Genomic DNA, 24,457 nt, shown 5'->3' with positions numbered 1-24,457 from the left:
CAGCACCTAGCTTCACCTCTATATTTATCGTTTGATCAAATGCACTTTGACTGTTGCCTGAACCCGCCCTCTTTAGTTTGCGTTCCTCCAAATCACAAACGAGACTTCTGTTAATCTTTCAGCAATGTTCCCAAAACACGATGCTAGGGATATTGGCCTAGAGCTTTCAGCTTGTTATCAGTGGAATGGAACCGAGCCTCTGTGGCTTCATTGAGTTAATCATTAACTAAATCTATGTGGCAAGTCTGCACCATGGGATGATGATCGTGCTCAGATTGAAAAACCATCAGCGGCCAATGTGTCCAGTGCCCAGACAGAGCTGCAAGTGGAACTGATTGACTTACAAAACTAGATATATACCTACTTGACACATTTTAAGTGATTCAGACAAATGTTTTCTACTCCATGTTGCTTGCAGAAACTTTTGTAAATCTCCAAAACAATCGTTAACAATTATTAAAATCACTTATTTGTAAGGACAAACTTTTCAGTGATAAATCCTCCAAAAAACAAGTTACATAATCATCTCAGGGTCGAACATTTAGCATTTTAGATTGAGTGTTCGGGCTTTTCGTCTTATCTATGCAGCCGGATATTTAAACGTTGGTGTAGGATTAACCTCTCTTTATTAATGGGTTTCTAATTTTTTAAAAATATTATCTATTCCATTTTTTTATTTACCTTTTTGTGGCTATGGCCCGCGAGACGAGTGTTAGAAACTAAAATGGCCCGCCCCCGAATAAGGTTGAGCATCACTGGTCTAATGTATTTTATGCCTGCATCTCTACACTGCAACATCCAATGATTGACTTCATCTTAGCAAAGCAAACATTTCTGTTCCCTTATGGAAAGTCATGTGACCGAAACTTTATGTTTAAACATGAAACTCAAATGTAACGTTTAGAAACCAATCACTGACTTACTTCTCCAACCAATCACTGACTTACTTCTCCAACCAATCACTGACTTACTTCTCCAACCAATCACTGACTTACTTCTCCAACCAATCACTGACTTATTTCTCCAACCAATCACTGACTTACTTTTCCAACCAATCACTGACTTACTATCTTCTCCAACTCTTCACATTGTTGTCGTAATTGACTGAATTCAACATTTCGGGCTTCAGATTTTTTTGCATTGAACTTTTCAACTCCTGAGATGAACTCTTCTAACTGAGAGATAGATAACAAAAAAAGATGCACAATACTAGTATGGAATGTATATGCTTGTTTATGTTGTAAATATGAGAAAAAGTGGATGTTTCGGTTTTATAGGCTTTAAGAGTTTCTGACCAGATAGTCTGACGAGATAGTCTGACGAGATAGTCTGACCAGATAGTCTGACCAGATAGTCTGACCAGATAGTCTGACCAGATAGTCTGACCAGATAGTCTGACCAGATAGTCTGACCAGATAGTCTGACGAGATAGTCTGACGAGATAGTCTGACGAGATAGTCTGACCAGATAGTCTGACCAGATAGTCTGACCAGATAGTCTGACCAGATAGTCTGACGTAATCAAGGGAACTAAACGTTGGGGATGAGACACTGCCAAGACGTGAGACAGAGGTGAGTAGTGAGTAGTCAGTTCTAGGTGAAGTTTGTTTCAAAAGAAATGTGTTCCAGTTTTTTTTAAGTTCTGCTAGACAGAGGTGTAGTGAGTAGTCAGTTCTAGGTGAAGTTTGTTTCAAAAGAAATGTGTTCCAGTTTTTTAAGTTCTGCTAGACAGAGGTGAGTAGTGAGTAGTCAGTTCTAGGTGAAGTTTGTTTCAAAAGAAATGTGTTCCAGTTTTTTTTAAGTTCTGCTAGACAGAGGTGTAGTGAGTAGTCAGTTCTAGGTGAAGTTTGTTTCAAAAGAAATGTGTTCCAGTTTTTTTAAGTTCTGCTAGACAGAGGTGAGTAGTGAGTAGTCTGCTCTAGGTGAAGTTTGTTTCAAAAGAAATTTGTTCCAGTTTTTTTAGGTTCTGCTAGAACAAAGTATAACGCTTACATTAATTTTCATTGTTGTTCTATGAAAAGTGAAAAGTAAATAGGTCAAATTTTGTAATGAAATCAAATATGACTACAAAGAAGGAACCACTTGACTAGATCTGATTTAAAAGCTGATAAAATGTTTCGCGGTGATGGCCGTGAACAACATAAGAAGTTAGTTTATTATGTTCATCAACGCTTCAGTTCAATTCATTTTGATCTCAAATGTTGACAATTATTTCTTTATTGACATAAAAAAAAAACGCTTCTTGAAATTGAACTTTATCATCCACTCAGTGGCCGCTAGTTTACAACCTAGAAATGATGTTAAAAATAATTCTAATAAAGTATTGTCTCATTTTAATTCTTACTATCATGTGGATTGATGTGACAGTAAGTCCCGTCCAGATCAAATAAACAGGACACTTAAAAACTATTGGAAACATGTCGGACATGCTGTTACTTGTGTGTGTGTGTGTGTGTATGTGCGAGCGTGCGTGCGTGTGTGTGTGTGCGACTAATGAACAGTTCTAAAAAGTAAAGTTTATCTGAGAAACTGGATAAACATACAATTAATTTGACAGCGTATAACCTACTAACATTTTTCATAAAAAAAATTGTAATTCAAATTTTAATGTTTTTAGACTTGTCTGTCTATGTTTGCGATTTCCTCGTATTGGCCTCTAGGAATGCTTAGCTCCTTTGCGAGTCCGCACTTCTAATAGAGATGATCTCCATCCTTTGGAGATGCAAATGTAATCTATCTCGTTGAAGGTCTCTCCATTTGGTGATCGCCATGTTTTTGTTTGTTTTTGTTTGTGCTTTTTAATTGAAAGGCTGTTGGATGCGCAGAGAGAAATCAAGCGCTCGCCATTATCACTGATGTTTTCTGTAGAGCCATATGGCCCCATTACGTATTCAAAGCCAGTTCGGTTGGTTTTGGCGTTGAAGTCTCCCATCAGTAGAATTATGTCATGAGTGAGTGTTTCATCAAGTGTGGTATGAAGTTGATTATAGAAATTATCTTTGATGTTATTTTCTGTAGGGGCATATACTTGGATGGTAGTGACTTTGATTTGGTTTGCTTGGAGTCGAGCTGTAATAATTCGGTCGCTGACTAGTTTCCAAGCAATTAGCGCTGAAGCTGCTATTTTAGACATGATGATACCTACACCACCAATGTGTTTCTTATCGTGTCCTGAGTATATTATGGTCTTGTCATCATTGATTATTTGCACACTTATTGTCCACCGCATCTTGCAGATCCCAAGGATGTCCAGTCGGTAGGTGTCAAACTCTTTTAAAAGTTGGGCCAGTTTACCGCATTGGTTTAGGGTTTTTATGTTCTATGTACCAATTAGGGTCGGTTTCTTTGCGTTAAAGAGCTTGCAATGTATCGGGCATTGGTCATCCTGTTGGGTTTGGCCCAACACCGTCATCGGTAATTTTCTTTAAGTGTCAAATTTGCCGCTTCTGTAGCAATTGTGGCTTTACTGGGTGGGGTCGTTAGCCCCATGCCGAAACCTCCTCCTTTCTCACTCGGGCTTGGGGCCGGCAGATGACGGAGTTTTGTAAAGGTCACTTTGTCTTTTTTTTTCTTTCCTTTTTGTTTGTTTGTAAGAAGGCTTTGTCTCTTATATTATCCTCCTATACGTTTGAATGTGTCTGGTAAATTTAAGTGAGTTTTCTTCTCAACATAAGAGAATTGATAATAAGAAAAGACAAAGACAAAGTTTGGACACGAAATAAAAAGGAGAACGAATTGAAGATGTGGTAGACGAGTCATTGCTTTTACTTGACCGCCAGATTTAGTATCAGCCTTTTATGAGATAAGTTGAGATCTTTCTTTACCGCAGATTTAGTATCAGCCTTTTATGAGATAAGTTGAGATCTTTCTTTACCGCAGATTTAGTATCAGCCTTTTATGAGATAAGTTGAGATCTTTCTTTACCGCAGATTTAGTATCAGCCTTTTATGAGATAAGTTGAGATCTTTCTTTACCGCAGATTTAGTATCAGCCTTTTATGAGATAAGTTGAGACCTTTCTTTACCGCAGATTTAGTATCAGCCTTTTATGAGATAAGTTGAGATCTTTCTTTACCGCAGATTTAGTATCAGCCTTTTATGAGATAAGTTGAGATCTTTCTTTACCGCAGATTTAGTATCAGCCTTTTATGAGATAAGTTGAGATCTTTCTTTACCGCAGATTTAGTATCAGCCTTTTATGAGATAAGTTGAGACCTTTCTTTACCGCAGATTTAGTATCAGCCTTTTATGAGATAAGTTGAGACCTTTCTTTACCGCAGATTTAGTATCAGCCTTTTATGAGATAAGTTGAGATCTTTCTTTACCGCAGATTTAGTATCAGCCTTTTATGAGATAAGTTGAGATCTTTCTTTACCGCAGATTTAGTATCAGCCTTTTATGAGATAAGTTGAGATCTTTCTTTACCGCAGATTTAGTATCAGCCTTTTATGAGATAAGTTGAGATCTTTCTTTACCGCAGATTTAGTATCAGCCTTTTATGAGATAAGTTGAGATCTTTCTTTACCGGCAGATTTAGTATCAGCCTTTTATGAGATAAGTTGAGACCTTTCTTTACCGGCAGATTTAGTATCAGCCTTTTATGAGATAAGTTGAGACCTTTCTTTACCGCAGATTTAGTATCAGTTTTTCATGAGATAAGTTGAGACCTTTAATTTTAACATCATTCTATTGATTTATGTTTGCATTTGAGAAGAAAGTAATTAAACTATTTTAAAAAAGAGTATTTAGTATTATGAATTACTTTAAACCTCTTTAGCTTTGCAATATAGATAGTTGACTCTTCCAACTTCTTTTAATTACTCATTTTAGTCTAGTTAAAAAAAACAACTTTATAATATAAAAATGTATAATTACTCATGTGCAATACTATTTTAAAATATAATTATTTGAACTAAAGAATTACGTAATTAATTGACACTTGAAATTGCACCTAGCAGAGTAAAGAAGACATGGGCTTACAAAGGTATTTCTATTCTCAAGAAATCTTGATGTTTATTTATGCTTTTTTAAAAATTATTTTATTAAATTTAAAAATTAAGACATTTTATACTTTGCCTAAAGCAGAACTAGTCATTCTAAGTAGGAAATGGAGAATCCTTTCGTACTTTGCACCCCAAACGCCAGACATTCTATAGAATGTTGCTGGTAACAGAGCTACAAACTTACATCCGAGTATCAACAAATACAAACAGAATTTTAAGGATAACGCTTGCTCTGTGTGTATTTGTACAAACTTCGGACACCTTTGTATTGTATGTTGGTTGCGCCGAGGTTTTCATTATTAGGTCATGATGACTTTGAGATCGTTCAAACTTAAGGATTGAATAGTGTCAACATTTAGATAAAAGTCGATAATGTATTTGTGATGTTGATCTGTTCCTTTTTTTCCTTTTTCAATCTTAAAAACTAAAAACCCTATTAAAAGCTATTGTCACTGTGATATTGTGATATGTTTTGAGTAGCATCAGGCTTGTTTGTTTGTTTGTTTGTTTGTTTGATGTAACGAATAGCTAGGAAGAAACAAGCTTTACCTTTAATGCACAGAAAGATCTAGTTTCGTTTATTTTTGCATGTAAAGTTGTAGCGTACTTCTCTTTTACTTTTTCTAGTTCTAGCACAAGTTCAGTCTCGAAATGCGTTTTGTTTCTGACTGCAGAGTCGACTTCAGCAAGGGTAGACCACTCCTTTCTTTCCTAGTTTTTATCGAAATATTAAGATTAATTAATGTCACTCCATAAACATGCAAGCATGCCTCATAGAAGGTCACAACATAACTCATGACTCATAGAAAGTCATAACATAACTCATGACTCAAAGAAGGTCATAACATAACTCATGATTCAAAGAAGGTCATAACATAACTCATGCCTTATAGAAAGTCATAACATAACTCATGACTCAAAGAAGGTCATATCATGACTCATGCCTCATAGAAAGTCATAACATAACTCATGCCTTATAGAAAGTCATATCATGACTCATGCCTCATAGAAAGTCATATCATGACTCATGCCTCATAGAAAGTCATAACATAACTCATGCCTTATAGAAAGTCATAACATAACTCATGCCTCATAGAAAGTCATATCATGACTCATGCTTCATAGAAAGTCATATCATGACTCATGCCTCATAGAAAGTCATAACATAACTCATGCCTTATAGAAAGTCATATCATGACTCATGCCTCATAGAAAGTCATATCATGACTCATGCCTCATAGAAAGTCATAACATAACTCATGCCTTATAGAAAGTCATAACATAACTCATGCCTCATAGAAAGTCATATCATGACTCATGCCTCATAGAAAGTCATAACATAACTCATGCCTTATAGAAAGTCATAACATAACTCATGATTCATAGAAAGTCATAACATAACTCATGCCTCATAGAAAGTCATAACATAACTCATGACTCATAGAAGGTCATATCATGACTCATGACTCATAGAAAGTCATAACATAACTCATGCCTCATAGAAAGTCATAACATAACTCATGACTCATAGAAGGTCATATCATGACTCATGACTCATAGAAAGTCATAACATAACTCATGCCTCAAAGAAGGTCATAACATAACTCATGACTCATAGAAAGTCATAACATAACTCATGCCTCATAGAAAGTCATAACATAACTCATGACTCATAGAAGGTCATATCATAACTCATGCCTCATAGAAAGTCATAACATAACTCATGACTCATAGAAAGTCATAACATAACTCATGTCTCATAGAAAGTCATAACATAACTCATGACTCATAGAAAGCTATAACATGACTCATAGAAAGTCATAACATAACTCATGACTCATAGAAAGTCATAACATAATTCATGACTCATAGAAAGTCATAACATAACTCATGACTCATAGAAAGCTATAACATGCCTCATAGAAAGTCATAACATAACTCATGACTCATAGAAAGCTATAACATGACTCATAGAAAGTCATAACATAACTCATGACTCATAGAAAGTCATAACATAACTCATGACTCATAGAAAGCTATAACATAACTCATGACTCATAGAAAGCTATAACATGACTCATAGAAAGTCATAACATAACTCATGACTCATAGAAAGTCATAACATAACTCATGACTCATAGAAAGTCATAACATAACTCATGACTCATAGAAAGTCATAACATAACTCATGACTCATAGAAAGCTACAACATGACTCATAGAAAGTCATAACATAACTCATGACTCATAGAAAATCATAACATAACTCATGACTCATAGAAAGTCATAACATAACTCATGACTCATAGAAAGTCATAACATAACTCATGACTCATAGAAAGCTATAACATGACTCATAGAAAGTCATAACATGACTCATGACTCATAGAAAGCTATAACATGACTCATAGAAAGTTATAACATGACTCATGACTCATAGAAAGCTATAACATGACTCATAGAAAGTCATAACATGACTCATGACTCATAGAAAGCTATAACATGACTCATAGAAAGTCATAACATGACTCATGACTCATAGAAAGCTATAACATGACTCATAGAAAGTCATAACATAACTCATGACTCATAGAAAGCTATAACATGACTCATAGAAAGTCATAACATGACTCATGACTCATAGAAAGCTATAACATGACTCATAGAAAGTCATAACATGACTCATGACTCATAGAAAGCTATAACATGACTCATAGAAAGCTATAACATGACTCATAGAAAGTTATAACATGACTCATGACTCATAGAAAGCTATAACATGACTCATAGAAAGTCATAACATGACTCATGACTCATAGAAAGCTATAACATGACTCATAGAAAGTCATAACATGACTCATGACTCATAGAAAGCTATAACATGACTCATAGAAAGTCATAACATAACTCATGACTCATAGAAAGCTATAACATGACTCATAGAAAGTTATACATCTGAGAAATGTATGGCTAATACTAATACCTTGTCATGAACAGCTGTTATAATTTTGATTTTCTCTTTCAATAGACGACATTTAGTTTTAGCAGAAATCATCTCAATAGTATTCTTCATTGCATCCTGAAACCAAGAAAAACTGAATCAAAGTTTGTCCCAAAATGGTGCGCTAACTATGTGTCCGAACCGATAAAAGTAATGCAACTAAAAAGGTCAACTTTAATATATATATATATATATATATATATTATAAAGTAGAAAGTAAGGTGTATGTATTTATGTATTTATGTATGTATGTGTCGAAAAGAAATCAAAACCGTTTCACCAATCTTGATAAAACTTGGGTACTAACTTTAACTTAGACCGTAGTGTATGTATTGTAGCCCTAAAACAAACTTAAGACCCTAAAAAAAAAGTTGACCAACTCTATGAAAGCGTAGAATGTTTTTTACTTTGACACATTAAAATATACAATATAGTCTATTGATTTCATTATTTAATAAAATTAAGCTTTAAATTTGTGTTTTAAAAGCATTTTTACATAAATTCTTTTCTTATATCTGCGAATTTAGAAGTCCTGACGTACATTCTTTCCTTAGACATTCCACGAAATGTTACACATCTCTCTATTCCTTGGTCTAAAACTCTAATTCAACTCTAGAATGATAGAACGTTTCTTCGCAAAGATAGTTTTATAATTAAACACATGAACATATTAATTATAGTCCATTCATTTCATATTTTAATCAAATTAACATTCAAATTTGTTTTTCTAAAGCATTTTCACATAGATCTATATTCGTTCGCCAATGTTTTCATAGAAAAAGTGAATTCAGGTCAATTAGCTATTTTTAGCTCCATTCATAATATTTTTTTATTCATGAATTCATGCATTCGCTTTACTCATAACACTATTATTTTCTTTGTTTCTAATGCACTAACTATATCAGCAATACGCAAGTTAAGCCCCTCAGGCAGCGGGTAATATCTATCTAGTATATATTTATATATAATAAGGCTTGTCTTCGAGTCCGATGATTAATGAGGAATGTAGTATTTCCTGTAACTACGCAACCCCAGCTTTGACCTACATATTTTGCCGTATCCAGGGCTAGCATAACCTTTGTCCGCAGGTAAACATATATACACACACATACAGTGGTCTATTGACTTTCGCGGGTTTCAATTTCGTTTTCAAACATTATGAATGGAAGAAATACTCCATGTTTTTGTTTTTGTTTGTTGAGCAACGGGTTTACCCGTGGCAGCCCGGTGCATAGGCTCAGTATTGGAGGAAACAACAATGGAAGACGTAATCGCCAGACTTTCCAGTTTCGGATTGACGGAAATAATCACCTGGTTCAATAATAGCTAGGTCACAGAACAAGGAATCTCTCTTAAATACCTACCAGATTTCGTTCCGCTAAGACGTTTTTTATCTCGATGTTTGTGTGCGTTATATGCAAATAGTTTGACTTAAAACTAGAAGGACGTCTTACCCATTATGCTTCCAAAATGTTCTGCGCCTTGTGTAGGCAGCGAAATTAAATAGTTTAATTTCTGTACGTAGCAATTTTATGTGTCTTTTAACTGTATAGAATTTCTAAAAATGAATGATTATTTCAGGAGTGTTTTTAAGTAAAGATCATTTTAAAAAATGGGAATGGTTCCAAGCAAGGTTTAAAATTTGAGGGGAGGTCCTGCTATGCTGTTAATATCCACAAATAGACAGTGTACGTATATGACATTCAAACCTTGTCTTTACTTTGCCGATACTTGACTTAAGTAGACGATCTTGGAACAAAACTAACCCCCCACCCCCCAGCCTCTCCCGCGAAAGTGAAAAGATCATTTTATATATATATTTATTCATTTATTTGTTTATTTATATGAGTCATATATGTATATTAGCTGACATATCTGAATCTACAAACTACCATAATTTTAAATAGTTGCGCATGCTAGAGACTTAAATTCAGCTATGTTCATTAAGGCAACTAATCCCATGCTATAAGGGCAATAGGGAAGACGAAGCACTTGTAAGAATTTATCCTACCATTAGGTATAAGAAATGTGCCTTGTTCTCGGTGTCTTTCTTAGTTTTTTTTTTATTATGTTCTATTTAGTATGTGTAAGTTATAGTTCAGAATGAGACAACATCTGTACCGGAAGCTCAAAATTGAAAGCAGTGAAAACTGCACATGTGGAGTGTCACCAGAGAAGGCTGACCCTGTCCTTTAAAACTGTTCTCTTTACCATGAGGTCCGTACAAGACACTGGTCCCAAAAACACCCCAAGAGAAAGACAACTCTATGGAGAGTGGACACTGATAAGGGGCTACAAAGAATTATGTTTCTCTTTAGCGAAACTCGACCCTGGCAGTGCCAGAGAAGGAATACTCGTTCGTTTCTAACATAATAATAAAAATCTTATATTATATTCCTAAGGACACTAATTCAGGTACCTACTGACTGACCTATCACTAATTCAGGTACCTACTGACTGACCTATCACTAATTCAGGTACCTACTGACTGACCTATCACTAATTCAGGTACCTACTGACTGACCTATCACTCTCACACGTGCCGTAGACAAAAAAAATACGAAAATTGAATCTGTTATTGTTGCCGAGTGCCTAGGACAACTAAAGACCTTTTAAGATCGTAATCATAGCGGTTAAATTTGATATTAGCGATTATTTATTCGTAATTTAGACACAATATGGTATTTAAACTTTCTTCCGTTTGAAGCACTATTAACAAAGCTTCTATTAACTGTCTGTCTGGTGAAAAGTGTGTACACGTTATTTCTCTCACACCTAATCTCGGATTAAACGGAAATTTTGCACAATTATTTCTTTTACATGACAACACAATAGTCCATTAAAAATTAAACAATTAGTTAATTAACTTTTGGTAATTTATTGTTTTGTTTTTTATCTTGACAAAGAGACTTGACTTAAATAATGAATAAAAAAACCGAAGAAAGGTCAGTTCAGTTCATTTGTATAGGGTGGTGACGGAGAAAGCTAAAAATGTGAAATTTGAATTGTCAGGCCGGAAGTGTTTGTGTATGTGTGCCGTAGCATTATAAAGTGTGCCGTAGCATTATAAAGTGTGCCGTAGCATTATAAAGTGTGTCGTAGCATTATAAAGTGTGCCGTAGAATTATAAAGTGTGCCGTAGCATTATAAAGTGTGCCGTAACATTATAAAGCATTCCGTAGCATTATAAAGTGTGCCGTAACATTATAAAGCGTGCCGTAGCATTATAAGGTGTGCCGTAGCATTATAAAGTGTGCCGTAGCATTATAAAGTGTGTCGTAGCATTATAAAGTGTGCCGTAGCATTATAAAGTGTGCCATAGCATTATAAAGTGTGCCATAACATTATAAAGTGTGCCATAACATTATAAAGTGTGCCGTAACATTATAAAGTGTGTCGTAGCATTATAAAGCGTGCCGTCACATTATAAAGCGTGCCGTAGCATTATAAAGTGTGTCGTAGCATTTTAAATTGTGCCGCAGCATTATAAAGTGTGCCGCAGCATTATAAAGCGTGCCGTCGCATTATAAAGCGTGCCGTAGCATTATAAAGTGTGTCGTAGCATTTTAAATTGTGCCGCAGCATTATAAAGTGTGCCGTAGCATTATAAAGCGTGCCGTCGCATTATAAAGCGTGCCGTAGCATTATAAAGCGTGCTGCAGCATTATAAAGTGTGCCTAGCATTATAAAGCGTGCCGCAGCATTATAAAGCGTGCCGCAGCATTATAAAGCGTGCCTAGCATTATAAAGCGTGCCTAGTATTATAAAGCGTACCTAGCATTATAAAGCGTGCCTAGCATTATAAAGCGTGCCTAGTATTATAAAGCGTGCCTAGCATTATAAAGCGTGCCGCAGCATTATAAAGCGTGCCGTGCCAATTAACAGATTATTCAAATTCAGGTTTTGAAAGGGGGGACAGGGCGAAACCAAAAGGCTGGGGAAGAGGTATCCAATGGACAGCTCAGAAATGATTGTGTTTGGTAAGGTGTTTTAACGTTGGCTGTTTTAAACGTACTAGAATATACTGGCCAAAAGGGTATTTCTAAAATGCAAAAAGTTTTATTCGAAGTGTAAGAGGGGGGAAGGTACACCCCATTATTATTGGAGCATTACGATTCGCATGGTGCAAAAAGTAAAAAAGACCCAGACCCAAAATGATCAAGCCTATTGGATATTTGGAAATAATACAAATCAGAAGACCAGTGTCAATAAGACGGAGAGTTGGGAAGAGGAAGATGTTTATACTCGAATTTACAGGCCAGTCCAATTCAAATAAATAGATACTAGAAGTCACTGGCCAAACAAATAAAAGGGAGGGGGGGGTAAGCCTTAAATTATTGCAATCTATATGTATAATTCTCTTCATGGCTCAAGAGTTTGGACGAGAAGAAGTGAAGGAAAGATCACTCTTTTATTTCTGCGGATAGAGTTACTCCACGAAAAACAAGAGGTGGAGAACAAGTAGTATTCACCCGTCACTACGGATGGCTGCCTGGTCGTGTGGTTTGCGCGCTGGACTGTCGTTTAGATTCATCGATAGTCCCGGGTTCAAACTCTGCCCGCTCCCATCCCCCTTCGTCCTGCGAAAGGTTTGGACTAGGAAGTTCAACTCTGAAGGAACATCCGAAACATGTAAAATATTTTACAAACATTTTACAAACACTAAATAGCAGCGCCGGGCCATTGTTGCCAAGAAATCATCGAAAGAGAACAAATAATCTACTATGTATATTCACCCGTCACTAAATAGCAGGGTGGGACTTAACCATTGTGGGGCCCTTTGCGAAACGGATTTCGCGGGGCCAAGTTTGGGTAGGGAAGCGGATAATAAGTGAAATTTAAGAGTTTGTATTAGAAAACAAATTTGTCTTTGCATTTTTTCATTCTTTACTACGTACAGAATTACTTTACGAGCCTTGCATGTAGCAAAGTCATACAATATAATACAGTATATCATAATAATTCCTACATTGATCACGCTCAATAGCAAAAAAATACTAAATGTTTTAATCTATATTTGAGAATTGTTGACCTCAAGAAATTCTTCATTAGTTTGAGGCGCGAGAAGCTTCTTTCACCAGATTACACAATTAAGGCTTATGCATAATGCCGTTTTTATTTATCGCGCGTAGGATTGGCGTTTTCAATATTGAATGACACCCCAAAATGACAATTTTCATCTATATATTTCCGTATTTTTTAAGGACTTTTTTGTATATTTTGCAATTTCGAGAGATTTCCAGGAGATCCTGGTAAATTGACAGGACGGCGCGGGAAATTCGTTTTAAGTTATAAAATGGTTTAATTTAATAATTTATACACCCTGAATTAGCGCGGATAGTATGAAAGTGCTGGTCCTATGAAAGTGCGAGGCCCACTGCGGCCGTATAGGTTGCAGTGACCTAAGGCAAAATAGCGGCGTATGCTACGCTGCCGGTCGACTAGTATTTATTAAATAATCTATTGCTCGCCTTTCTTAGATTCTCCACAACATCTCGACTTTGATTGACTTCCACTTTCAGCTTGTCTCTCTCTGATTTACAGGCGTCGCTCAAAGTCCTGTGCAAGTTGAACTCAATTTGAAGCTGTGATTTTTCTTTTTCTAACCTTTCTATTTTCTCAATGTCTATCTCGTGATGACTCTGCATTTCTTCTAATCTGTCATTAATTGAATGTACGTTAATGAGTTGTTGGTTTTTTTCCAATATTTTTTTTAAAGAATACAATAAAAAAGAGACAAATAATTTTCTAATTGAAGCCCAAAGTTTTGACTTATAGAACACAAAGTGATGACTTATGGAACAAAACGTCATGGCTTATGGAACACAAAGTCTTGGCTCATGGAACACAAAGTCTTGGCTCATGGAACACAAAGTCTTGGCTCATGGAACAAATAGTCTTGGCTCATGGAACACAAAGTCTTGACTCATGGAACACAAAGTCTTGGCTCATGGAACACAAAGTCTTGGCTCATGGAACACAAAGTCTTGGCTCATGGAACACAAAGTATAGGCTCATGGAACACAAAGTCTTGGCTCATGGAACACAAAGTCTTGGCTCATGGAACAAAAAGTCTTGGCTCATGGAACACAAAGTCTTGGCTCATGGAACACAAAGTCTTGGCTCATGGATCACAAAGTCTTGGCTCATGGAACACAAAGTCTTGGCTCATGGAACAAATAGACTTGGCTCATGGAACACAAAGTCTTGGCTCATGGAACACAAAGTATTGGCTCATGGAACACAAAGTATTGGCTCATGGAACAAATAGACTTGGCTCATGGAACACAAAGTCTTGGCTCATGGAACACAAAGTCTTGGCTCATGGAACACAAAGTCATGGCTCATGGAACACAAAGTCATGGCTCATGGAACACAAAGTCTTGACTCATGGAACACAAAGTCATGGCTCATGGAACACAAAGTCATGGCTCATGGGACACAAAGTCTTGGCTTATGGAACAAATAGACTTGGCTCATGGAACACAAAGTCATGGCTCATGGAACACAAAGTCTTGGCTCATGGAACACAAAGTCTTGGCTCATGGAACACAAAGTCTTGGCTCATGGAACACAAAGTCTTGGCTCATGGAACAAAAAGTCTTGGCTTATGGAACACAAAGTCTTGGCTCATGGAACACAAAGTCTTGGCTCATGGAACACAAAGTCTTGGCTCATGGAACACAAAGTCTTGGCTCATGGAACAAATAGACTTGGCTCATGGAACACAAAGTCTTGGCTCATGGAACACAAAGTCTTGGCTCATGGAACACAAAGTCTTGGCTCATGGAACACAAAGTCTTGGCTCATGGAACAAAAAGTCTTGGCTCATGGAACACAAAGTCTTGGCTCATGGAACACAAAGTCTTGGCTCATGGAACACAAAGTCTTGGCTCATGGAACACAAAGTCTTGGCTCATGGAACAAATAGACTTGGCTCATGGAACACAAAGTCTTGGCTCATGGAACACAAAGTATTGGCTCATGGAACACAAAGTCTTGACTCATGGAACAAATAGACTTGGCTCATGGAACACAAAGTCTTGGCTCATGGAACACAAAGTCTTGGCTCATGGAACACAAAGTCTTGGCTCATGGAACACAAAGTCTTGGCTCATGGAACACAAAATCTTGGCTCATGGAACACAAAATCTTGACTCGTGGAACAAAGAGACTTGGCTAATGGAACACAAAGTCTTGGCTCATGGAACACAAAGTCATGGCTCATGGAACACAAAGTCATGGCTCATGGAACACAAAGTCTTGGCTCATGGAACACAAAGTCATGGCTCATGGAACACAAAGTCATGGCTCATGGAACACAAAGTCTTGACTCATGGAACACAAAGTCATGGCTAATGGAACACAAAGTCATGGCTCATGGAACACAAAGTCTTGGCTCATGGAACAAATAGACTTGGCTCATGGAACACAAAGTCATGGCTCATGGAACACAAAGTCTTGGCTCATGGAACACAAAGTCTTGGCTCATGGAACAAATAGTCTTGGCTCATGGAACACATAAATTTATTTCATGCATTGTCAAAAAGTACGGCTATTCCCGTTGAAGTTGTGTTAAAAAGCCAAGCCAAATTTAATGTTAAAATGATTATATTTCGAAAAATTATCAGTCAAAAACTTAAAACAGTGTTACCAATTAAGTAATATTTACCCTCAAAGATATGTATGTATAAAATGTACAATGTCTATTTTAAGGAAATAAATAGAGTCGTTGGAGTCATTTTTAAAATGTCCACCCAGTTTCCAGCTTCCATTTTTTAACCCATGAAGAGAATGCACAAGTTAATGGAAGGGGTTGTATTCAGGAAATATTATTTTCTGGTATTTATTATTTGTGTGTCGACTTTATGACATTGTAGTGTGGACAAATAAGAAAAGTTGGTCCAATTGATTGCTGTTGTTTTTATTGTTTCCAGCTGCATTTAAATCATAACAAGACATACAGAAAGTCTCTGGTCATCCACTGCACCCAATCTCGTCCCCGGACGTCTTGAACAAATAGTGCTTCTGGAAAAGATTGGGCTTTAGGGCAAGAGAGTGAGGTCGACGTGTTGCTCGAATCCTCCTCAGTTTAAACAAAATTTTCAGCCCAAGTCGTCCCCGCCATCCTTAATGTATTCCTAAGTAGGAGCCAATGAATCCTGGGTGATTGGGTAAGTTGGCTAGAAGATATATCACTTTGTCTACACATATCTAGATTATAGAAATACGTTGAAAATGATAAAAAGGTCTCTATTAAATAAAAGGTCTAAGAATATTGCTGGAGGCTGTTGTAGTTACAGAACACTAAGAAGCTCTCACTACACTTTCTTGTACAGTCTGAAGACAAGTGTACAGACCCGGGAATGTTTTTCAAATTCTGAATTTAAAATGTCACTGGAATTATTTTAAAAAGTTTGAATGATGTAAAGGTCATCTATTTTTGTAGAAGTATGCTGAAGAGAAATTGGCTTTGGACTTAACTTTTCTCGCAGCTCCAAATCTTGTTCCTCTAAAAACTTCCATTTGATAGACATCTCAGAAGTTTGTTTCGTTAAATCAGCATTAATTGTTTTGGTCTCTTCCAATTTTGCATTATATAAAAGTCTGATTTTTTCGGTTTCCTTTCCCCATTGTTGCTTTAATAATAAAAAGAGTAACAAAAATTTCATTAAAATATTAGCTAAAAAATCGTTAAAATAACAAAGACTGATTCATTACAATTGCATATATAAGGTCTTAAAAAAGGTCATTAAAATAACTAATATAAGATAATTTAAATTTTGTCATTAGGCGCTCGGTTGACTGACTTGAAGTTGCACAAATTAAATGTTCTGCTAAACACAAAGGATCAAGTCCTGCGAAGGACAGAGTATCAGGTATTTGGCAATGTTAACAGCCTTAGCTATCTAGCACATGTATACCAATACCCACAGGATCGACTTCCACAAGATAACTAATGAATGTAAGATTAAACAACAACATTTTATACCCCCCCCCTAAATTAGTTAAAGCCGTTTTTTTAGATCAGCTTCCAGGATGTTTCCTGAAGGCTCCATGAAGTTATGACTTTAATGGACGCATTGTAAAACAAGGTTACAAAGACATTTTGTGTGGAAACACAAAATCGGCCCCCGAAGTGGTCCACCCAGGCAGGTAAGAAAGCAAATTTCAATATTTTCGGAAAGAATATCAGAATTAAATTATATCAAAGATAAATGACAGAGAAGAATGGAGAAAGAAGATTGACAGATCTTGTTTGGTGCCCCAGCCATCCAGCAGATCAAGGGATAAGAGAAAGTGAAGGTGAAGTTAGAATGTGTATACGCTGAGTAGATTTATTTAAACATACACCTAATGAGAAAGTTTTCGGAGGGGGCTTGGGGCAAGATACAATTGATTTTTTACAATCTATCCTTCATTAACAGAAAAGTATCACTCTTACAAAAAGTGATCAGTTATATAAAGAATGAATTGTCTTTGAACAAAATAACTCTTGTGTTAATTATTAAACTATTGACCAAAATGAATTCACCATGAACTTATTTGATTGCATTTAGAAAGTGACTACATTACTTTTAATTTTTGAAGCTCATCTTCTAGTTTCTTGAGATGTGTATTCTGCACAGTGCAGTTTTCTATTGTGCTTTTAAAGTGTTCATTCAACTCTTGAAAGTTTTGCTTCTCTTCAGGGCACACCCCACAATATAGACAAATCGGTGAGGAATGGCCTACTGTTCAATGAAAAACAATACAGCTTAGCAAATAAACAGACAAGGTAAACAGAAGAACATTGGTTAGGCTTTAATCTCAATTTAGTTAACAGTCGTATGCTTTGATTGCTAAAGGATATTTATTTCTTCAGTATTTTTTTTCTTTTTTAAATGTCTTTGAGGCAGTCACACTGTGGTCAGGTGTGCTGTTATGAAAACATGACACGTACACAATTAGTTTCGAAATGTGAGTCTGGGCGTTACTCATCGAAGAGGGGCCCCATCCATAAAATATTGTCGTTGGGGCCATAGTGGACTACAAACGACGAAGGTTTCAAAATTCCTAAGTCCTAAGTTAACCGGCAGTGACAAAGAGCTAAAATAATAAATTTCTTCAAGCTTGAGTGATAATCTACATTTCTTCATGCTTGAGTGATAATCTACATTTCTTCATGCTTGAGTGATAATCTACACTTCTTCATGCTTGAGTGATAATCTACATTTCTTCATGCTTGAGTGATAATCTACACTTCTTCATGCTTGAGAGATAATCTTCACTTTTTTGAGTGAAAATGTTCCCTACTTACGTCATCTGCCCTATAGACCACAAGGTCTGAAAGGGAAACTTTTTACTTTTAGTTGAGAGATAACCTTTTCTTAAATGAGTGATATTCTTTTCTTCTTGTTAGTTAAAGTATAATCTTTTCTTTTTAAATTATCATATTCACTACTTTTTTCTTGAGCGATAATATTCACTTATTCCTAAAGTGATAATATTCACTTCTTCCTAAAGTGATAATATTCACTTCTTCCTAAAGTGATAATATTCACTTCTTCCTACTTGAGTGACAATACAAATTCTTCTTGTTAGAGATACCATATCAGTTCTCAGTGTGATTCGTCTTTTTTGATATCTTTATAGGCTGTAATTTAAAAGTAGGACACCAGGGTTATTTTGAGGGTATTCTTTTAATAATCTGTGTCCAAACACAGACAAGAAACAACTCATGACTTTGAGTCGTCTAAAGCCATACCACTTACCTTGTACATTTGATATCTCATAGAAGGCCCTAGCTATATGTACTCCATCGTTGCATTGTCCAAATAAAGCACGGAGTTGTTGAATCTTATAAATGTAATTAGGCATCTCTTCCTGGTCGGTAAGTTTACCATCAGGTTCATCCGTCTGATCATTCTCATTGGAACTCATCGTTTTGTTAGGGATCTGAAAACAAAGGTAATATTTGAGACAGTTTTTTGTATTCAAACCAAACTTGTTAGCTTTTATTTCACCATCCTCAGACAATGACGCCTGCATTGACTAGGTCATGTCTGCCATTAGGAGGATGAATGAATTTCACAGATAAAGCTCTATGGCCAACATGAGGCTAGCACAAGAAACATTGGTCGCCTTCACTTCTGTTATGTAGATGTGACATTACAACAGTGGACATTGATGTTGACTTAAGTGAAGACATAAACCTTGACCACATTATGTGGATAGAGACACTCAGAGTTATAAAGTGAAGACATAAACCTTGACCACATTATGTGGATAGAGACACTCAGAGTTATAAAGTGAAGACATAACCCTTGACCACACTATGTGGATAGTGACACTGAGAGTTATAAAGTGAAGACATAAACCTTGACCACACTATGTGGATAGTGACACTGAGAGTTATAAAGTGAAGACATAAACCTTGACCACACTATGTGGATAGTGACACTCAGAGTTATAAAGTGAAGACATAAACCTTGACCACACTATGTGGATAGAGACACTCAGAGTTATAAAGTGAAGACATAACCCTTGACCACACTATGTGGATAGTGACACTGAGAGTTATAAAGTGAAGACACACCCTTGACCACACTATGTGGATAGAGACACTCAGAGTTATAAAGTGAAGACATAACCCTTGACAACACAATGTGGATAGAGACACTGAGAGTTATAAAGTGAAGACATAAACCTTGACCACATTATGTGGATAGAGACACTCAGAGTTATAAAGAGTCAAAAAAAAGTATGAACTCAGTTCTGGAAGAAAAGAAAATCAAACGAAAAATGATGTCTCTACCAGCGAACCAAAAGCTACATCCACAAGCCTTGTATGTGTACGTGAAGTTCTCTCCAACCCTAACCCTAACCCCAGCTCTATGTTCATGAAAAAGTGCTCTACGAGATGAACAATTCAGAAAGTTCAAAAGGTTTTAGGTTCTTCCTCAAAACTCAACAAGTTGATATTTAAGCCATTGCTTTCTACATATGTAATGAACTCAAGTTTTATATGTGTACACAATTGTTACCAGACGGACAGAGTGAGTTGATAAAAGCTTTGTAAAAACAAAAGATTGACATTACGATCTAAAAGTTAGTGTTGTTTCACGTCCAAACCAAAGACGATTCTGTTTCACGTCAAGTATGTGCGCATGCTCCCCATCAACATATATTTTCTATTATGTACTGTATAAAACTATTAACTATGTATATAGCTCACCTTCTTTTGTATTCTGAGTATTGAAGCTATGTTCATTAGATCAAATGGGTTCAGTTTTTATAGATCAGTAGTGTCACTCAACCATGACACCTAGACATAGAATACCTGGTATAAGTTTTGCCGACACTGCAAAAAAAAACCCATAAAAAACATATTGAACGTCCATTATTCACTGATTTTCCTATAAATCCTCTCTTCTTTTTGATAAGACTAAACAATAAGAACGTCTGACCTACAGACCTACAGACCTACAGACCTACACTAATAGTCTTATTTGAATGAACTTGAAATCATCAACTTTCATTTGAATTTCCAGTTTGAGATTTATGGCCAATACAACGAGAGATGTAGAACAAGAATAATAACAAACAAATAAACAAGTCAGAATATCAAACAATAGACAGTGTAATCGTGTGCTTTAACTAAGAATTAAAGTGTAATGATTACTAGGAAGCATGGGTGTAGCCGGAGGGGGTCTCTCAACCTCCCCACTCCCAAAATGAAATCCCCCTCTCTCAGAGTTTTTTTTTTTGGGGGGGGGGGGGATTTTGAGACTGTTGCTTTGTTTAAATTTTTTTTTAATTGTAGGAGAATTTTTGATGTTAATTCACTTAAACCACTTTTCAATAAAAAAAAATAGTTTAAACTACAGAAACCCTCCAGTTGGCGCTCAGGCTATACTCCACTCATCAAAAACAAAATAAGGCAAACTACAGTCACCAAACTCGTTTTGAGTTTAAAACCTTCTCCAGAGAAAATTGAGTTAAACCCCCCAATCCAGAAAGCTTTGAGGTTAGCCCCTTTTCAAAAGTTAAACCCTTCTCTTTAATAAAAACCTGAAGCAAACAAAAAAAAAACAACAAAAACAAATACATATTCTGAGAAAACTACAGTGCAATGTCCTGCCAACCTTCATTCTATAAAATAACTAGGTCAAATATTAAATCTACTAATCACTGAACTTTATTAATGGAGCCCGGTGACTGTCAGAAAAACAAATAAACCTTAAATGTTTTAGTTGAGATAGGGTTGTACTTACAAATGACGGTAGTTTGCATAAGGTTGTTGTTTTTAAATACAACATATAAGTAATAAACTATCAGCCAAGTGGTCTCCGTTTTCTAGATCTACGTCTGCTAAGAGAATAAACTGATATCACGTGACTTCATTGAACAGGCTTCACGGAAATGTTCACAACTGCAAAAGGAAAATGTTATAAAATGAGTTGCATCAATAAAACACAAACTCACACATATCATAACAAACTCACACATGTCGTAACAAACTCTCACATGACGTAACAAACTCGCACATTATGTAACAATCCAAAGGCGTAGCTAGCCATATGCGGGTGGTGCGGACCTCACGTGTCGAGGGGCATCAGAGTGGAATAAACATTCTCAATAATAACTACACATTGTAAACAAACAAGTTACTCTACATGAAATGAAGGCTACATTAAGCATGTATTTATTTAGTTACTTTGTCAATCTCCTGTATTCTTTACCCAATTAAATGTAAACTAAAGACTAGCTTGAATTAAATGTACTAGGCTTTTTTAGATCTCTCAAGGCAACGCACTTTTACACACCCACTTTCTTCGAAGGAACATATTACATGTTGTTACTTCATTGTTACATGAATTTTTTATGAGCTACAAATTTATCATGGTATTTTTTTTTGTCTTCATTTTTCAGTACATTTGTTTCATCTCTATCTAGATTATATAAATATACCTCTAGAGTGCCCTAGACTCTAGTTTTTAGGGGAAGGTATCAGAGAAGCTGCCGCACTGTGCATCAAATACCCTGGCTACGCCACTGTAAAAAACTCACACATAATGCAACAAACTCACATAATTTGTAATACCTCAGACATGACGTAACAAACTCACATAATTTGTAATACCTCAGACATGACGTAACAAACTCACATAATATGTAATACCTCAGACATGACGTAACAAACTCACATAATATGTAATAACTCACACATGACGTAACAAACTCTCACACATTATGTAATAGCTCACACATGACGTAACAAACTCTCACACATTATGTAATAACTCACACATTATGTAAAAACTCACACATGACGTAACAAACTCTCACACATTATGTAATAACTCACACATGACGTAACACCCTCACACATTATGTAATAACTCAAACATGACGTAACACACTCACACATTATGTAATAACTCAAACATGACGTAACACACTCACACATTATGTAATAGCTCACACATGACGTAACAAACTCTCACACATTATGTAATAACTCACACATTATGTAAAAACTCACACATGACGTAACAAACTCTCACACATTATGTAATAACTCACACATGACGTAGCACACTCACACATTATGTAATAACTCAAACATGACGTAACAAACTCACACATGACGTAACACACTCACATATGACGTAACACACTCACACATTATGTAATAACTCACACATGACGTAACACACTCACAAATTATGTAATAACTCACACATGACGTAACAAACTCACACATGACGTAACACACTTACACATGACGTAACACACTCACACATCACGTAACACACTCACACATGACGTAACACTCTCACACATGACGTAACACACTCACACATTAGGTAATAACTCACACATTATGTAAAAAAACTCAAACATTATATAATAAATCTCACATAATGTAACAAACTCACATATTACTGTAAACAAAAACTGAAACATCATTTAGCAATTATACATAAGGTAACATACTATATGTTTCACACAAAACCAAGGTAAGGTAACATACAATAATTTTCACACAAAACGAAGGTCGCTCGATTTAAAATTCTGAATTAAGCAACTTTTTTTTTTACATCGCTTATATCAAAAGGCGAATAGGACAACATGCCAAATTGCAGACGTAATAAAGTGGCAAGACCATGTGAGTAACAGTTTACATTATGTCTTAGTCAAGAAGTTCCAACCAAAATAAAGATCAACCAAAACTGCCTCTAAGATTCCTTAAGATGATAAAATACTTCAGTAATCAAACAAAGACAAAAATAACCATTTTGGATTTCACACTAAAATGTTTCGTCCACCGATAAACTAAACAATTTATTCTTTGTAAACAGCAGGTAAATATAGTATTGTTGGTATGTTATTACATTTTCAGGCATTATAATTTTATCATATGATTAATTTAAAATAGTTCATGCTATTTCACCCAATATAAGCTTAGTGCTTAAAAAATTATATTTTATATTTAACTTGTTATTCATTTCTGGATGGATAGATAGATAGATAGATAGATAGATAGATAGATAGATAGATAGATAGATAGATAGATAGATAGAGCAGGCCTATTTCTGTACAACGACACTTGATAGACCTAACCTACTGTTGTACTGTTACAACAGTTAGATCTGCTTCAGTCTTGTACAACAAGGTGTGTACAACAAGGTATGTACAACAAGGTATGTACAACAAGGTATGTGTGTGTATGTATCCCTACACCAAATGTAAGCGATCAAATCAAAGCCGTCACGCATGACGCAACAAGAATGTAGATCGATCCATAACAAATGTTTGTGATAATATTACATCATTATTGATTTACTCCTCAATGCCAATGGACAATTGTTTTAATTTTTTTTCGAGAAATCTGCTTGAAGGTGCCCTTGACATTCCCATATTCAACAAGGACAGTCTTAAGGACAAAGTTCAAGAAACCTGTCTTATCAAGTTAGTGAAGGAAGTAGATGTTGACAACAAAAAAAGTCATTGACTATTTGGTGAACTATTTTTAATTTAAAACTTTTTTTTCTAGAAAATTTAATAAAAGGAAGACGCCGTTGTTGTTTTTTTTAAATACATATTTGAATACTTTGTAACGTGACCATTTCCCAGAGAGGAGGCTAGACAACATTAAGTAGGGAAAAGTCTCCAAAGATTCTTTTTTTTTCGAAATTTAAATTGTATACTTTGAATACTGGGCATGTTCTGAAGATGTCAAAAGATACAGTTGAACTCATAACTTCTATTTCACTACTTGCACTAGCAGATCTGGGATCTGTAGTCGAGAGATCATACAGTTTGTACACACTCCACACTTAGTTTTAGACTGTATCGCTCCTCTCCCATGGTGACTAATGTGGTGGGAGCGATTGGATCTATGCCGCCCGTCAGCGATCGTAACCTTTTCAGTGGAGGGAAGGTGCATGTTTGTATGCAAGGATCATAG

General features: G+C 35.8%; 1 protein-coding gene across 1 annotated transcript in view; it reads right to left on the bottom strand.

Moving 5' to 3' along the window:
* Positions 1 to 20,340, bottom strand: part of LOC106056749 (60 kDa neurofilament protein-like) — a 45,684-nt gene extending 25,344 nt beyond the window's left edge. The window contains exons 1-8 of the mRNA XM_056041885.1: positions 20,219 to 20,340; positions 18,756 to 18,939; positions 17,578 to 17,735; positions 16,486 to 16,640; positions 13,473 to 13,659; positions 7,984 to 8,079; positions 5,551 to 5,712; positions 1,068 to 1,175 (exon numbers count right to left, since the gene is read on the bottom strand). Coding sequence (XP_055897860.1) covers positions 1,068 to 1,175; positions 5,551 to 5,712; positions 7,984 to 8,079; positions 13,473 to 13,659; positions 16,486 to 16,640; positions 17,578 to 17,735; positions 18,756 to 18,939; positions 20,219 to 20,254 — 1,086 coding nt within the window. The 5' untranslated portion in view covers positions 20,255 to 20,340. The remainder of the gene's footprint in view (positions 1 to 1,067; positions 1,176 to 5,550; positions 5,713 to 7,983; positions 8,080 to 13,472; positions 13,660 to 16,485; positions 16,641 to 17,577; positions 17,736 to 18,755; positions 18,940 to 20,218) is intronic.
* Positions 20,341 to 24,457: the final 4,117 nt, after the last annotated feature.

Source organism: Biomphalaria glabrata, chromosome 9 (assembly GCF_947242115.1).
Source record: "Biomphalaria glabrata chromosome 9, xgBioGlab47.1, whole genome shotgun sequence".
Classification (NCBI taxonomy): Eukaryota; Metazoa; Mollusca; class Gastropoda; family Planorbidae; genus Biomphalaria; species Biomphalaria glabrata.
This window is presented reverse-complemented; position numbering and strand designations above follow the sequence as displayed.